General features: G+C 35.5%; 1 protein-coding gene across 2 annotated transcripts in view; it reads right to left on the bottom strand.

Annotated features, from left to right (window-relative positions):
- Positions 1 to 1,795: 1,795 nt before the first annotated feature.
- LOC149534186 (uncharacterized) overlaps positions 1,796 to 17,606 on the bottom strand; it is a 97,634-nt gene continuing 81,823 nt past the window's right edge. For both annotated transcript variants that reach the window (XM_089804925.1, XM_089804926.1), the window contains exon 5: positions 1,796 to 2,240. In XM_089804925.1, the coding sequence (XP_089661051.1) occupies positions 2,022 to 2,240 (219 nt within the window). In that variant the 3' untranslated portion in view covers positions 1,796 to 2,021. The remainder of the gene's footprint in view (positions 2,241 to 17,606) is intronic.

Genomic DNA, 17,606 nt, shown 5'->3' with positions numbered 1-17,606 from the left:
AACAGAAAAAGGAACTGTTGGAACTATAAAATGGCTCATAAAACAGTTTTCATTAATGAAGCCGACACAACATACAAGCCCAAGAATGTATTCCGACAGTTGGGTGCTTGATTCATGTTAATCATTTCATGTCACTCCGTGCACGGAGTATTTTTCGAAGTCTACATATTGGTGACTTCAGTAACAGTTTTCTTGGTAAAAATAAATCTTATCATGTGATTGGGATAGGGAATATTTCATTAAAACTGAAAAATGGATATACTTGACTGTTAGGTGATGTTAGATATGTCCCCAGATCAAACAAAATGTAATCTCAACTGGACAATCGGATTCTCCAAGGTTGTGAAATTAGTTTTGAATCAAATAGATGCAAAGTTAAAGTTGGGTGTGAAGCAAAATCATTTTTGGTAACGGTTACTATTGGCTGGAAATGTCAGTCAGTTTACTGACATGTAACGCTTCTTGGCAGAAAACTATTCTCAAACGCTTATTGTTGCAACGGTAAAAACCTTTAATCTTCCACTTTTTTTCGCTTGCTGCAGACTGATATCAGTGTTTGGTTTTATGGCAGTTGCTGATTGTATTGAGAGTGATTAATAAATATTGAAACCCATGTTCACAGTGGACGTAGCCTGAAAAGGTGAACTACTGTAAAATCTATTTGTCTTCTGTTCCTTTGGATTGTGTATTAGTTCTGCGTTATTTAATTTATTTCTGTACTTTTTAAGCTCGAAATCTACAATGTCAACCTCCGCTTATTATTCTTAGTATATATAAAAGTGCCAAGGTAAATGCTTTAAACATTCACCTAGTACCAAAATAAATGCTTATACATTTATGTCGGTTTGTTATTTTATACAAATGAGAATGAACTGAAAAGAAAAAATACTACAAATGTAATTTTAACACTCTTTTAGCCGCGGAATAAACTGAAATCAATGCCATGTTTAGCCCCAACAATTATGTATCAAATAGCAATAAACCTGTAATAATATGCACTTACATCGAATTCCTTCGATAAAATTCGCTTTCTGATGGAAAAGTAGAGTCAAGATTCATTAACAAGATGCTGCTTTTTCCATTTTATTGCATTAGTTTTTCCTTCAAATAAAAGAAAACTAAACAATCGTAAGGTTTCATGGGATAGATTGAGTTTGAGTGACTACTTAGCTCATAGACACATTTACATTTAATTTGTTTGCCAATGGTGCCTAACTCACAGATACAGGAATGCATGGAAAAAATTACGAGGTTGTTTAAATTATATGTACACTAAATCCCATGCAAAACAGCATATTATGATAAAGGCAATTTTGATCGGAATAAATTTCATGATAAAACAATTATAAAAAGTGCATGAATATTGCTCGAGCTTCCTTTACCACGGTGATTAAAATATATATTACCTGATATATATATATATATATATATATATAAGAATTTTGTCTTCCATGGCACCTTTAATAAATAAGAAATGCACGTAAATTTTGAAGAAAGATTGATTTTTTACACATTCAAACATCTGCACAACAGCATGTTGTATTGCCAGAGGCAATTTAGCGCAAACAAATTTCAATATGGTAAACAATTCTAAAATTCATTGATTCAAGTTTGAGTTTAAAATAATTTAAATGAAAACTTAGTTTTACAGATTTCAAAAATGTTCATTAGTCCTTCTGTGAAAATTTGGTTAGTTGATCACTTTCTGTTTTCTATCTTTGCTAAAATCTTTCCTGACAGGAAATTGCTGCTTTGCAACCACACGAAATGAAATGTAAAACAAATGGAAAGAGAGTTTGCAGAATCCCAGAGAAACAATGGTTCGTATATAAAAAAATATGAATAACTATTTAAACAGGATATGTAACAAAAAAATATCCACAAAATCCAATGATCCAATATGTGCAATAGAAAGCACATATAACAAAAGTATCTTTTTCCATTTCCTCATTCATCATAGAGAAATAAACTATGATCTGGATGGTTTAAGGAACTAGTTACAAACATTAAAATGAAGTGTGTCAGACAGTGCTGCTAGAGAGGTAGATGCGGTGGATATTTTTCATTGTAAGTCTTTTCCGGCAGGTTGGACATTTCTTCTGAACTTGGATAGCATTTGTGATGCACTTTTTACAAAAAATGTGACCACAAATAGTTGAGGTCTCTTCATCCATTGTAGACATGCAAATTGCACAGGTGAGCTTGAGTTCCTTTGGTTCATCAGATCCAGCATCCACCTTCTGCAAATATATATTCAAGTCAATTTTACACAAAATCACCTAAAGGAGTTTAGTCGATGAATCAAAGCCTATTTGTTGTATTACATTACGAAATGACAAAGGGGCTATATTTTACTGGATTTTAAACCCACCATTCCCAGGCAACCCTATCAATAATATTGATCATAAAATTTGACATAGATGATTCCTATGTTACATACTACCTGGTCTCATGTCTTCCTAGTTTATACTTTTAATGTCCCGTTGAGCTTGAATCCCATGTCCTACAACCACCCCCACACCCCCCCCTCCCAAGCACCCCCAGTTTTATATTTAATATCAACCAAGTGAATCTTATATAAAATGAACATGTTTGCAGGTAGCAACACTGATGTTTTCTGGTCCACTAAATTATTTTAACCAAAATCACCAGGTTATTTGAATCTTGTTATATGGAGACTACCTATACAATTATAGTTTCTACCATCTCCCAAGATTCGCAACCAAACCTACCAGATTATATGAAACTTGGTTCATGAAGACCTATGCAATCGTTAATGTGTCCCTTCCTGATGCATTCTTTACAACTTAAGTCTATCCATTGGAGATGATAAACTGAAGCACCATGTTTCCCCAGAATACTTTGTAGTGTAAATTTTAAACCAAAAAATGTGTGTCTAGTGGATCATTAAAGTGAACTGGATACAATACTCAACTAATCATAATAAGCACTCAATCAGGGGATTAATGGCCTCCTTTAGGTGCTTGAACATTAGGCCGAGAGCATTTAAGCTCGACATTCACATGCAGGATCTTTAGGCTGTAACTCTTGTAAAACCAGTCTTATAGATATCTTCATGTCAATCTGGTATTGTTAGATTGCCAGTTGAGAAAAGACACCCACTTCAGGCAAGAAAAAATATTCTTAATCATTGTTTTGACTTTTTTCAAAATCAATAGCAACCAATAAATATCAGACTCAGCCCGCATCGACGAAAATGGCTATTAACTGTTAGGATTAAGGTATCATCTACCTTGTAAATCCTATGACATGGTCCCAACACCCTTGGAAAGTGTCCTAAGGAGCTTAGGCTGTATTGGAAAAATAATATATTATATTTAATTCACTATTGTTATGCCGAGAGGTGTACCCTATAGCTGCAGCACCGAGTTACTAAGTCTGTGTACATAAAAAAGATTTGCTATATTACAAATGCAAAGTAGAGAGTAGAAAATGAAGTGCGCAGCAGTTACACCACATGGAAATGAAGAATGGAGAGGAAATTGGAGGAGTTGTGTTGGCGAAAAGTCAGTTTAGCACTTATAAAACAGAAATATCACCACGACATTTGTCTATATTGTTCCTATCCTTTAGTAATCTATTTTGACCTGGCTGTACCATCTAGATATTAAATTCTAAACATTTCTTAAGCTATTCTGCTGGTCTTTAAACTTGCTGGATTCGATATTTTTACTACCGAGGTGCGATATTTCATTCAATGTTCTCTCTCATTCTGATGTTCTTTCTTTAGAGACAATCCTTTAGCTTGCCAATTATTTCTGTCTCCTTTTTGTTGTAACTGTCCGGACTGTTTTTATTTTGTCTCCCACAAAGATGATTGTTGTTGTTTATATTATAGGGGCTTATTTCCCTACACCACCTCTCCTTTAATAGTGGCCAATGCATTTATAGTCTGCATCATTCAATATAAAATTTGTTTGCTTAAAATATTAACAATGATATTGCACTTCAATAATAATAAAATATTATATTATATTATAATTTAATATGATACACTAATAAAAAAATACTATACAGTCAAGGTTAGGTTAGAGTCATGAATATAATAATATGATAACAAAATTATAGTATAGTAATATTATATTAATATAAGATTAAATAATATTAATGTCCACGAAAAACCAACAAGGTTTATGGGACTGAGCATACAAAGAGAAGAGCCAGCCAAAGCAAAAGCACCAAACGGTGGCTAGGAAGAAACGAAAGCAATACACAAAACAAGAAAGAAGACAAGGTAAGGACTAATGGTCCTTCCTTGTCACAAAGAAATCAATAATAGAGGGGTAAACCCATGAACTATCCATAGTCTTAGAATGCCGTGTAGAGCCGCTGTAGGATTGTCCCTGCTTGGAGAGACTGGTGCAGTGTCTAACCGATCTGGAATGAGAAGCACTGAAAGGCCTTTTCAAACCCCATGGAGGAGACAAGGGAGAGAAAAAGGCAGTAATGAGCTGATCAGAAGTATGCCCCTGAGGTATAAAATACTGCAAGGTAATCTGTTGAAGATAAGTGGCCTCCTGAAGATAAAGTGCAAGACACCGCTGATCAATATAGCTGAAGAACATCGAAAGAGAAGAACACTTTCGGAAAAGGCAGTAAAATCTCCCTTTGATCTCATAGTAAAGAGGACATCGAAATATGAAGTGGATCTCAATCTCAACCTCTGCCAAAGTACACAACTGACAAACCCTATCAGCCTGATCCATATGGTGATTAGTCTGAGCCCTAAGGTGGTGAGAACCAACTTTGAATGAGCCTAAAGAAAACCGTAAGGCATGGTTCCACTGCTGATAGAGATCATAATCTAATATTATATATGGTTACAGTAAAATTATGGTTATAGATCATATTACAATAGAATTATATTAAATTAATAGTTACTAATATAATACTAGCATATATTATACACTTGGAGATATCCTTCTTGAAACATCTATTTTCATAAATTTGTAAAGTGCAATAGACGTCTTGGGAAGGATATCTTTGGGTGTTTATTATATATATTTTTAAATATAAAAATGCTAGTTTGTAATACATTTATAATGGAGATGGTTCCACTAGCAGTGGTAAAGGTAGGTTGTGAACACAATTATTTAATATATTCTCCCCACATGTGGACACCTAGAATAAGATAAATGACTTAGTAAGTGGACGAATGAGCCACCTTTGGACTTCTCCAAGTGGGGCTTAGAAAAGCAACATGTGTCTCTTGGTATTCTGTCATTTATTACATTTAATAAAATGTTTAGCTAGCAAGATTAGGTGACCAAGTTGGAGAGAACATATTAGAGCTTAAACAGGTGTCCTTTCAACTTCCATGTAGGTAATCTAAGGGTTGTGTTTGTTTGGAATGAATAAACTTCTTTGGAATATTTATTGGTTGTTTTCGAGCTCGTCATTCTATAAATTCAGCCTTTTGAATGTAGAGTTATGCGAAACAGTTGAATGTAAACTTTCTATGCAGGATCAAAGACAGATGGGAGGCATAAGGAGGTTGTTTGTAGGTACAGTGCCACTATGTTGGAGGCAAAGAGGAGAACGAAAGTTGATTGTATTGCCTGCACATTTATTGTTGATAATGCATTTCTTATCTCTCTTCTTGGTGGAGTTTTTACCATGAGAGTTTCTGCACATAAATCGTAGGTTATGTGGTTCTCTTATGTTGTTGATTTGTGCCTCACTGTGATTTGTTGAACAAACTGAGATTCATATCCAACAACTCTTGGAGCTGGATCTTCAACTCAACGGACAAAGTATTAGATACATTAAATAATAATCAAGGAAATAATGTTTTCCATGTTTTCTGAAACAGGGAAGATTAGATCTTCTATTCAAAAGCATATAATATTTTGGTTGTGCGCATGTTACAGCCTTACAGGGTATGCCATTTTCTATGAACTGGAAAGCATATATAAGCAACCATTATGCAGTATATTTTCATGTCTTTCTGAAAAAAAGCTCATATGGTATTAGAGCCATTATCTGTCATATGCTGGTCTCAATTGAAGAAGCAAGCTGGTTGGAGCTATTTGCCAATATATTAAATCTTCATATAGTTTATTTTCTGCAGATATTCATTATGGCCGATAAAAGTCCTATGTGCTTGTCCTATATTAGGCATGCCTTTGTAAGTTTTCACTGATAACTTCATTTGTAGTTGACACAGTTCTGGGCAAAGAGGAACATAAAGGGTTTGAAAACAGATTGAAATCAAGCAGTGTGAATATCTTGAACATAAGTCAGATTTGGATTCAAAAATATAACTGTTGATACTTTGAAGTTCGAAATACTCAAATTTATAAGTTTGAACTTTTAAAACATATCAAAATATTTTTCTCTTTTGAGTTGCCAGCAAAGTTATATCAAATACTTTTGATCAGGTGAGACTCCAGTGGAAATATCCCAGGTCATAGGTTGTAGAGTATCAGAGTGGTTAACGGGTGTCTTTTGTTACTTGCATTTTCGATTTGCAAGAGTTTATAATTTTCACGGTCAATATTGTCAAGTTTTTTGGTCAAAGCATACAGCACTTGATTTTGCCCTAGTCTCAAAAATTAAACAAAGGAATATTATAGCTCGTGGAGGCAAATGTCAACTAATAGTAAATACTGAGCCTAAAGACTAAGAGATCTCAACTAGAAAACAGAAAGAAAGAAGCAAGAGAGATTGCTGACCTTGGGAAGTTTTATGAAAGATTTAAATAAGTTTTAATGCTTCTAAAGTTGTCAGTTGCAGTATATTGATACCAGAGATCTAAAATGCCAGATGGGCACTAGCACTTTGGAAAAATCTTTAGAACAAATATTAGACATCAGAAGTTGCACAGGCCTTTTATCTAAACTATCTCCTGTTTTCATCTGAGTTGCAGGGAGGACAATATTTGAATGCTTTTTGTGAACGAAGGATCTTAGTGATCAACTGTTTATGATGAAGAGGCCAGTGGATGATGAAGATGTGATAGCTTTGGTCTTATGAAATTTATCATCAGCTTCTGACTGATTTGTTGAATACCTACACTGGAACATGAAAACCCAAGCACTCAACTTTGAGAAATTATACACACTTTTCTTGTAAAAGGAGTGGAGACAAGATCAGTTGGGCGCATTAACTTCAGAAAATGCAATGAATGCATTTAGTGGATGTTTTATTGGAGAATGTAGGCATAAGACGAGTGTTCTATTTAGTGACTCCCTCAAAGACAATAATACATCCAAGAGATCAAAATGGAATGCTTTTACCAGAAGTAAACGAGACATTATAATGGAAATTTTGAAGAGAAACTGATTGAAGAAGAGTGATATGGTACACCAATGGAAAGCTGAGTAAGCTAATCTATTTTACGATCTGTCAATTTCACATTATCTGGATACAGTCATTCCAATTGGGCTGAACCAGTTTGCACTCAAATGCCTATAGTTGTCTATGTTTTTACTCATTATATTAGGAATAATCTTTTTGCAGACCAAGCCAAAACATACACTCACTTATCCTCCACTGAAGCAAAAATAAGGTCATCGTTAGATGTAATTGCAAACTATAATGTCCCATTTTTAGCTCACCATGGTTGGTGGTTTGGATTAGCCTACCAATGACCCTCATAGGCTAATCAGATGGATGGAGGGTCTCAGTTGGCAGAGTCGGAGGACAATTCCCACTCCAGATGTCAGGGATGTCCAGGATTGCTCTCTGTTTGAGTCAGATTGGCACACTTACTAATTATAGGAAATGTCTATTTTGGGAAAGTCAGGGTTCCTATTTTTAGCAGGGAACTTGGACAATTTGGTAGCAGTATGGAGTTGTGGTGATAGTGACAGAGCTTTCATTCTGTGGCTTATAGTAAGTCAGTTATGTCATGTTATTTTTGGCAGTGCACCTGGCCTTGGGTGTTAGCAAAGTTCATGAGTTGATCGATTAGAATGGACCTACTGGCCTGTGATTATTAAGGCATTAGTTATTAATATAATTAATTATGGAGGAGCTATTATAAAGCTTATTTTGAAAGAGGGGCCAAAGACATCATTTAATGTCTAAATGCTCATTTAAATTATGGCACCCAAGACTTAGGAAATGGCTAAGTCAAAAGGTGGCAACAAAAACAAATAATAATTCATTAATGTCTCTATTGGAGAAGTTGTGTGGTTAGAACCTTTATGAGCAATTATAAAAAAGCATTCGAGTAAAATGGAACCATATTATGAATTGTGGATTTTGTTTGCATTTGGTGAAGACTCTGAGAAACTTCTAAGGGTTTCAAACTTTGGAATGGATATTGGGAAATTCTATAGGCTTTCAGCACTTTGAGTTGGTCAAATACCCAGTGAGGTTGTGCACATGCGTTGGTCTTACTCAAAGGCCAAGATTGATTTGATTGATTGCAAGTTTTGGTGATTTGAAGCTCCATTTGATTTCGATATTGATTGCAATGGCAGAGGGCTTCATTTAGGTGCAGATCGCAGCTAGTTAAGTACGTCTGGATTTAGAGGCAGCAACTGAGAATTTCTGGGCCAAGGGCTAAGAGAGTGATGTTAGGGGTTCTAAAAGGCACATTTTGCATGTTGGGAGCCTTAGCAACACAATTCAGGCCTTGGCATCAAGTTTTAAAAGTTTCTTATTGAGCCGCAATTCATTTTTTGGGTGTTCATAGTTGCCTGCATTCAGGTTCCAGGTTCCAGTGTTTGGCTTTATTTAATTTATCATTGTAAACATTCTCATTTGATGATTAATAGTTAAAGGGTTGTTTGGTGAACAGTTTTCTTAGCTAGCTTGTATTTCAAGCATTTTTATTTGTTATTTCAATATTCTCAAAAATCCAAAACAAGCATACACACTGTAAAATGCAAAAAAAAACTAAAAATTTGCAAAACAATATCATTCAGAGACAGTTGAAACAGTGGTTGACTCATCAGGGTTATAACAATGGTATCAAAGCGGTTCCTGGCACTCTGCTGGGGGTTGGGTAAAAAAGAAAAAAAAAATATTGATCTGACAGATGGCATGTATGGGGAAAATATCACTCTTCAGATGAAAGAAATCAGATGAAGGTTACACCATAGGACAATATAAACGATAGAAGGGATGCAATGCTTAGCATGTTTGGGGAATATAACACTCTTCCTCAATATGTTATGAAAAAATTATCTTTTTACCATTTTATGGACTTTCATCCAAAGCTATATGGTATGACTAGTTCTACAAGGAAACAATGTCATAGGATAGCTCATGACCTATTTGCAAGAAGAGCTGTATCACACAGTGACATGCAAATAGTGTTTGGTAGTAGGGAAGTGGAAGTTGAAGAGGAGGTGGATAGTAGCAGAGTTCAAGTTGTTATCAGCATGGATAACAATTCTGATTTTTATGACAGCAGGTTTTGTATTGAACCTACTCATGTCATAGAAACCTTTTCATGTGCGAAAGATCGTTGTATGGAGTTTCCCGATATAGACACTCAAAATTTTGGTGTTAAAGAGTTATGTGATGCACATGTAGGCCACAGAAAATTTGATTTTATAAATCAGACCTATGAAATAAATCAAAAAACTCAGTGGTTGGTAATAGATCTCAGGATTGGGTTGTGGATGGGCATGCAGCTACCTTGGAAGAAGTGTGTGAAGATATTGTCATATTAACAACTTCTACCTTACCAGTTGAGCCATTCATTGAGGTTCACTTTGTCAACAATCCTTTGTTCGAGATGATACAACATTGTCATATGACAATCCGCTTTTTGAAGTTGATGCTAATCACTCACCTGAGTTGAGCTTGACACAATTTTCACCATCTACAGGCATAGTTCAGGTTTCTTATAGCAGTAGTTGATGATGTTCCCATGTACATGGGTTATGGTTGTGAGCAGGTTGAGGATGTGGCCACACTTATCTCAGCTATAGGTGCAGTTGATTCAGATGAGATGAGTGCATCTTTTGAGAGCAGCGGAGAACCACATGTTGCATTAGGTTCTCTTGTGGTTACATCCACTCCAAGTGTTGTTGGTGATGAATCAAATGACAAAAGTTAGATTTAGAACTATGACAGCCAGTGCTTGATCATGGTGGGAGATTTTTATCGTGACTGCACAGGGAGTACACATCACTACTTTCCTAATCCACACCAAGCGGATTTGATGATGAATTGGTGTGGACTGGCTCCGAGGTTGTACCATCCTTTGTGAGATGAGTATTTTCCATCTATTGTAGATGGGATTAGTGGTTGTAAGTTGCCTTACTTTCAGAGTCAGCACATCGATGGGAGCCTAGCAAAGGATGGAGATGGTGGTCGTGTTACAGACAGCTTCAAATGTTCTTATCTCCAAACTAGAAATGAATGTAAGTTCGGTTTTCTTTGGTACTCGAGTGATGACCAGGTTAGCACTGCAGTATGGGTGGGTCCCATTGATTCACTTCACCACTTTGGGCACGGAAAAGTTGAATTCAGAGTTGAGTAGAAGTCAGTGTGTTCTTCTTGGCAGGATTTTGTTTTAATTTTGTAATCCCTCTAGTGCACTAGAATTTCAGGCAGGGCTTATAGAGGAGCTCTTGGGTGTGTGCATGGTGTCAAGTATGGACGATTTTACTTTTGACCCTCATGTGCATGACTTTTTTCAGATGCACAGTTCAATTGTGCATGTGTTGTACAATGTGTATGAAAACTCACTCTGTTTGGTACTGGGAAGAAAACTTTATCAGCCTTCCGTGTTGCTTCCCTGTGAGATATTCACTCTTGCGATGTCTACAATCGAGTTTAATTTAGTTGGGTAGGTTATGTTAGCTATATTGGTGATGATGTTACTAGAGTCGGTGATCATAGGGACATTCCACAGTTCTACCCATGGGATCTGGGTGGACTGGTGTGTTATTTGTTTTTGAGATTGTTTGGTGACAAGCAATTTCAGGAAGGGCGGATTGTGATGTCCCCTTTGTAGTTCACCATGGTTAATTGTTCAGATTAGCTTATCAGTGACCCTCGTAGGCTAATCAAATGGATGGAGGGTCTCAATTGGAAAATTTGGAGCCCAATCCCCACTCCAGAGGGCAGGGATGTTCAGGATTGCTCTTGTTTGAGTTAGATTGATTGACTTGCTATTCTATAGTGTCTATTTTGGGAAAGTCAGGGTTTCTATCTTTAGCAAGGCACCTTGACAATTTGAGAGTAGTATGGGGTTGTGGTTATATTGACACATGTTTCATTCTAAGTCTTACTATTTATAGTAAGTCATTTATGTCATGTTGCTATTTTTGTTAGTGGACTAGACTCTAGGTGTTAGTAGAGTTCATCAGTTGATCAACTAGAATCAATCCATTGGCTCACGATTAAGACATTAATTACTAAAAATGTATTTGATCGTTAATATACTTTATTAAAAATTAATTACAAAGTTTATTTTAGAATAAAGGCCAATGATATCATTTGATGTCATTAAATGCTCATTTATATAATGGTGGCCAAGACTTAGGAAATGACCAAGTCAAACAAGTGACAACAAAAGAAAACAGTAATTCATTAATGTGTCTTATTAGAGAAGCTATGTGGTTCAAACCTTCATAAGGAATCATAAAAAGGCATTTGAGAAAAATGGAACCATATTGTGGATTCTGTTTGCATTTGGTAATGAATCTAAGAAACTTCTAAGGGTTTCTGATTTTGGCTTGGAAATTGAAATTCTACAGGCTTTTAGCACTTTGAGTTGGTGGAATACCCAGTGGGATTGTACACAGATGTTGGCCTTCCTCAGAGGGAGAGATTGAATTCATTGATTGCAGATTTTGATGATTTGAAGCTCCATTTATTTCAGTAAAGATTGCAATGGCAAAGGGCTTCATTTCTATGGAGATCACAGCTAGTTAAGAGAGATGTGGTTGGATTTAGAGGCAGCGTCTGAGAATTTCAAGGCAATGTGAGGGTTGATTGAGTAACATTAGGGGTTCTAGAAGGCATGTTTTGCATGTTGGGTGCCTTAGCAACACAATTCAAGCCTTGGCGTCAAGTTTCAAGCGTTTCCAGTTGAGCTGCGATTCAATTTTTGGTAATCGTAGTTGCCTGCATTCAGATTTCAGGTTCCAGCATTTGACTTTATTTAATTCTAGACGCATCTAATGTTCCTTGTAAACACTCTCATTTGATGATTAATAGTTGAAGAGTTGTTTGATGAACAGTTTGCTTAGCTAGTTTGTATTTCAAGCATTTTAATAGGTTATTTCAATATTGTCAAAATATCCCAAAAAAGCATAAGCTCTGGAAAAACACAAAGACACTATAAATTTGCAAAAGGAATACCTTTCAGAGACAGTTGAAACAATGGTAGAACCATCAGGGGTCTGACACAAAGAATGTTGGTTAATTGTCAGCTTGAATAACCATACTTCTCTGTGACAACTAGAGCATCTCAAGATGGTGACGAATCTTGTTTATCAGGCTAGAACACAGCATGTTTAAGACTTCATGTTTATCATCATTATAATTAATAGTTACTTGATAATGAATACGTTTGCAGAGTTTTTTTTTTTTTTTTTGTCCCACAGAGGAGTAGATCGTTGATATAATGACTAAATTCTAGGGTTTGTATGGTGGAGGAAATAGGAGCATGTATGGAGCAATTATTTAAGTATTAAGAACAATGGCTCATTTGATTGGGATGAAAAAAATAATTGAAGACATGTCCGAGTTCACCAAAGTCTATTAGAACAAGTGCCGCATAGTTCCTAGTATTTGCCGAATAATTAGTTTTAGTTAGAAAATTAATATAAACAGATTATAGTATTTAATATAATTAAATTTTTAATATTTAATATAATAATATATAATTTTAATATTCTAAATAGTATATTGTTTAACAAATACTAATCCTTATATATCTTAGAAGATAAATTTTCAAGAAATTAAAGTAAAAGATAACACATTATTTTAAAATGTTTATTTATTTATAAAATATGAATTAAATAAGTTTTAAAATACATATTTCCAATTTAATACTGAACATTTTTCTATAATATTTTGTAAATTAATTATTGTTAAATGAAACAAAACTTACCCAAATAAATTATATTAAAGTTTGCTCTATAAAATTAACAAAACCTCATATTTTATTAAAAGAATAGTGTGTATTGGTTATTTGTATAAGAAATATTTGATGAAGTAAATTTTTTTGAATATTTTTCAATAAATATTAAGTGACGTAAGTTTTTAATAATTTTCATCACTGTCATTGGATCGAATTTCTCAAGATCTTTGCCTTTGTGATTTGTGGCTCTGGAAATAGGGTGTAGTCGGTTTTTAATGTGAGTTGCAGTCTTGTGGGGTGAAGACTAATAAAAGCAAATTTTTCTCACAACTGACTGTGCAATGGTTGGTCTGGGGACTTTTTTGCTGGTCTTTGTACATGGGTAGCATTTGAGATCACATTTTGATCTTGCTGATCAGTCCTTTTGCTCTCTGCTTGTGTCTCCCATGGATCATTCTCTGGTCTGTTTGTTTGTATGACTCGGATGTAATAAGCCTAGGTGGCTATCATGTGTAGTGGGTTGGTGTAATTCTGTGTAGGGGATGTGCCACACCCATGTGGCATAGTTTGTAATGGGTGGTCTATGTCAAGAGGCTTACAACCATTTTGTAAAACCATAGTGGCATCTTTGTAATCCTTTTTGAAATAGCAATATATTTCAAATTATTACCTATCAAAAAAAAAATCTCTCTTGTCAAATGTACATAATGAAATTCTAATCGAAGTATAATAAAATTTGGGTGATATACGTGCATCCGAAAAAATAGCCTCAGATGAGGCGTAGTGCTTCCTCGAAATCCGCTAATAAGACCCCAACATTTCAACCAATCACCGTCAAGAAAATGAATGTTGATAAAATTTATAGTAAATATTTAGCATGTATACTACATAAAAATCTAACAAAAACTTTTAAAAAATAAATTTTGAATCGATATTGGTTGAAATTGAATAGTTTAATCACTAGTAAATTAAAAGTGATTGCAATAGTATTTAGCCTATGGCAAATACTAATAATATTATACTATTTACATTGTAATGGTCATTTAAGTCACTTTATCTCTTCCCTTTGCGTCTTAAGATGTATATGGTCAGTCAATCAATGTATCTACATAGATAGTTTAGAATATTTCCATGTCAGTTCTCAGTTAATGATTATTTCTTTTAAGAACACCGACTTTGTATTTCCTTATTTAAGGAGCCTCTATCTCCTATGTAATTAAGTAATTGAATATCAATCAATAATCATTTCATGGTCTCAAAGCCCTTAAGGTTGATTTTCAGTAGTTTCATAACTAGAATTAAATCAAAGTTTTTTACAATTTTTTATGAATAATTGTATAGTCCTAGAAATTATTATAAGTTTTCTTTTTTTCAATTTCTTAATAAAAATTGAAGGTTCCAAAAACGAGGGTTTTTGAAATTACAAATCTCTACAAAGGTTGTCTTTGCAGATATTGTAGGTTTTTCTACAGAGTGCGAGATTTTCTGTCTCAAAATGCAATTTTTGGGGGTTTTGTCTGTTATATTAAGGGTTTCCATGTTTACTTATGGAGGCATGAATTTCTGATTTTTTCCACAAAAAATCATTGATGAAGGTTTCTTGATTTTCTTTTCTACAAAAAGTCATGATGGATTTTTTCATTGTCCATAAAAAATCATTAATGAAGGGCCACACCACCCTACCAACTCATAACCAAAAATGCAACAATATGGAGACAAAGAGAGACAAAATGCTTCCCAAGCAATTTTATTATACTTGAAAATCCTTACAATATTCTCCAAATTAGAGGATTCCAAATTCTTACAATATGAGAGAGCTTCCTCAATAAGAGCTTCCAACTAACTTGCACACCAAGAGCTTCTACAAGAACAACTTACACTTCCCCAAACTTCTACTTGAAGAGCTACACCTTGAGAGCTTGACCTTCCAAAGCTTGATTAGAAATGCTCATATGCCTTGCTTAAATAGGCACTTACCACCCAATGCACGATTTATCCACAACCTTCTAGAATTTCACCTACACAATATCCACAACTTTCTAGAATTCCACCTACACAATATCCACAACCTTCTAGAATTCCACCTACACACCTCGATAAATGGAATGACAACCATTTTTTATTTTATTTTTCTATTACGCCACCTATGCACCTCGAAAATAGAAATTCATTTATTTTTCTTTTCTCCTTTTTCCCTTATTTTATTTTATTTTTTATTTTTCCTTCTATTTTCGTCACTTTCTCTCTCCTCCACAATTTTTTTTTTTGAATATAAATTTTACTTCCAACCCCCCTTTATTTCAGATGCAAGATGCTCCTGCATCAGATTCCCCAAGTCCGAAAAGATGTTCTAGTAACTGGAAGAACATCTTTCGAGATTCAACACAATCCCAAACTGGTTCTTCACATTTATGTCCTCCAAGTCTTCAACTTGCACACTCTTTCCCCTATTTTTCTTCTTCTCCTTCACATCCACCACAGGTGTTCCATAGGTCTGCTTCCCATGCTGATTTCCAATCTTCTCAGAATCTGCCAATTCAACTCGACTGCCAATACTCAAGTTCCTCCTATCGAGCTCTTCATTTTGCAAAGGAATCAAAGAAAACTTCCTACCACCTTTCTCAATAGTAAACACATTCCTAACACAATCATGCACAACCCTGCAATCATACTGCCAAGGTCTACCAAGTAACACATGACAACTATTCATATCCACAATATCACACAATACTTGATCCTTATACTGCCCAATCTGGAAATCAACAAGGCATTGCTCCCTCACTTCCAAAGCATGCTCACCTTGCAACTAGCCAATCCTATAAGGACAAGGATGTCTCAATCTTTTCAAACCAAGTTTCTGAACCATCTCCTCAGCAACAATGTTATCAGTACTACCACCATCTATAATTACCCTGCAGATTTTGCCACCAGACTTACAACAAGTTTTGAACAAACTAGTCCTTTGACAAGAATCCAATGTCTTCTTACCCATTAGTACTCACCGAGCCAACAAACTTTCTCCTTCCTCAGGCTGACTTTCCTGGACTTCAACCTGATTCACAACAGCAGCTGTCCTACCAATAGAACATTCAAAAGATCTATGCCCTTCTTGACCACACTTGAAACAATTACCTCTGAATACACCTCCACCTGTCCTTCTTTGTTCAATAGGTTTTGGTTCACCTTCTGCTTTTGGTTTAGCTTGTACTGAACTATCCTGCTTCTCCTTCCCTTGGGAACTACCTTGATTCTTCCTCTTTAGCTTCTCTTCTACTCTCAAAGCATACTGATAAGCATCCTCAACTGAAGAAATATTTAGCATACCAACCTCATCCTGAATATTGAATCTCAAACCATTAATGTACCGCGTTACCTTCTCTTTTGACAATTCTCTATGCCCAGACCGAACAGTCAACTTGTAGAACTCCTCGGTGTAATCCTTCATAGTCATATCCTTCTGTTTCAGATTCTGCAACTTCTTAAACAACTCAAGTTCATAATCAGCAAGAATGAACTTAGCTTTCAACTTAGTCACCATCAATTTCCATCTAGTGATCTTCATTTCACCTTCCTCTTCTCCGTCTCTCTATAATTCCTTCCACCAAAGAGCAGCATGTCCCTTCAACTTAGTTTGTACCAACCTTACTCTCAGTGGATCTTCAATACCCTCAAGCTCAAAGCAGTCCTCTAATTCACCAATCCAATCAATCAGGTCTTCCAGATTCAAAGTACTTGAAAAATTAGAAACCTCCATCTTATGCTTTAGCTTCAACTGAGATCCAGGTCGAGCAAATTGACTAGCCCTAATTCCAATAGGTCTCTCCTCACGATCAGTTCTATCCTCACTAGCAGCTTCAAAGTCTTCAACAACTTTGTCATAACTGCCTTCAGTACCCACATGCCTAGGTACACCACCCAAAGCACTTACAATTTCAACAATCATGTCACTCTTCATCAATGCAATCTCTGATCTGAGCTCTGCTCTTATCTTCTCTAAGATCCTTTCTTCCACAGCATCACTAAGGTCATCATTTTCCTTAGGGTCCAAACTTCTTGGAGGCATCTTCCAAAATTTTAGCAAACCCTAAGCAACAAATCCACCAATCTAAAAGATCAATCAGCCACAAGATCAACCTTCTTTGCAAATCCTGGTGTAAACTGCCTCACGTTTGACGATCTGTCCACACACTTAGGAACTCCTGCTCTAATACCACTTGATGAAGAGCCACACCACCCTACCAACTCGTAACCAAAAAATGCAACAATATGGAGACAACGAGAGACAAAATGCTTCCCAAGCAATTTTATTATACTTGAAAATCCTTACAATATCCTCCAAATGAGAGGACTCCAAATTCTTACAATATGAGAGAGCTTCCTCACTAAGGGCTTCCAACTAACTTGCACACCAGGAGCTTCTACAAGAAGAGCTTACACTTCCCCAAACTTCTACTTGAAGAGCTACACCTTGAAAGCTTGACCTTCCAAAGCTTGATTAGAAATGCTCATATGCCTTGCTTAAATAGGCACTTAACACCCAATGCATGATTTATCCACAACCTTCTAGAATTCCACCTACACAATATCC

This window comes from Cupressus sempervirens, chromosome 10 (genome assembly GCF_028749045.1).
Source record: "Cupressus sempervirens isolate cs-2001-9-10 chromosome 10, ASM2874904v1, whole genome shotgun sequence".
Taxonomy (NCBI): domain Eukaryota; kingdom Viridiplantae; phylum Streptophyta; class Pinopsida; order Cupressales; family Cupressaceae; genus Cupressus; species Cupressus sempervirens.
Note: the sequence above shows the minus strand (reverse complement) of the source record. Positions and strands in the feature narration are given on the sequence as shown.